The sequence below is a fragment of the Sinocyclocheilus grahami genome, unplaced genomic scaffold (assembly GCF_001515645.1).
Source record: "Sinocyclocheilus grahami isolate Dianchi unplaced genomic scaffold, SAMN03320097.WGS_v1.1 scaffold4781.1, whole genome shotgun sequence".
Classification (NCBI taxonomy): domain Eukaryota; kingdom Metazoa; phylum Chordata; class Actinopteri; order Cypriniformes; family Cyprinidae; genus Sinocyclocheilus; species Sinocyclocheilus grahami.
In genome coordinates this window covers 4,892-5,274 of record NW_015509653.1, presented here as the reverse complement: position 1 = coordinate 5,274, position 383 = coordinate 4,892, and the positions used below count along the sequence as shown (strand labels likewise).

Below are 383 nucleotides of genomic sequence, written 5' to 3'. Positions count from 1 at the left end.
TAATGCATTACTTTTAAAAGTAACTTTCCCCAACACTGGTTCTGGGAACGTTCATTGTTAGCTGGGTAATGCAGTAAATCTGATTTAATACAATGCATTTTTGATATGTTTCATATGTATAGTAGGCTATTCTTTTGAATCACGATGTTACAGTAATGCACTGTGTTTGTGTCGTTATCGGTGTTGAGGGTGTGACGGTGGACTGCCTCCCGCCCCTCCGCGCTCTTACGCCGCATTCTTCCGAAGCTCCGCCCGCCGCTGACCGCTCTTCAGTCCGTGCCAAAGTTCCGCGAGTAACGCAGCAGCAAGCGGCGGAGAATGGCGAAGATCTGCGGCATTATACTGTTCGTAGCGCTGATTCTGGCGGTGAGCGAAAACACTGA

General features: G+C 48.3%; 1 protein-coding gene across 1 annotated transcript in view; it reads left to right on the top strand.

Moving 5' to 3' along the window:
- Window positions 1-278: 278 nt before the first annotated feature.
- The window catches only part of LOC107576983 (cadherin-2B-like), a gene marked incomplete at its 3' end in the record, with an annotated part of 3,127 nt that continues 3,022 nt past the window's right edge, over window positions 279-383 (top strand). Inside the window, exon 1 of the mRNA XM_016263103.1 lies at window positions 279-366. Within this exon, the coding sequence (XP_016118589.1) occupies window positions 319-366 (48 nt within the window). The remainder of the gene's footprint in view (window positions 367-383) is intronic.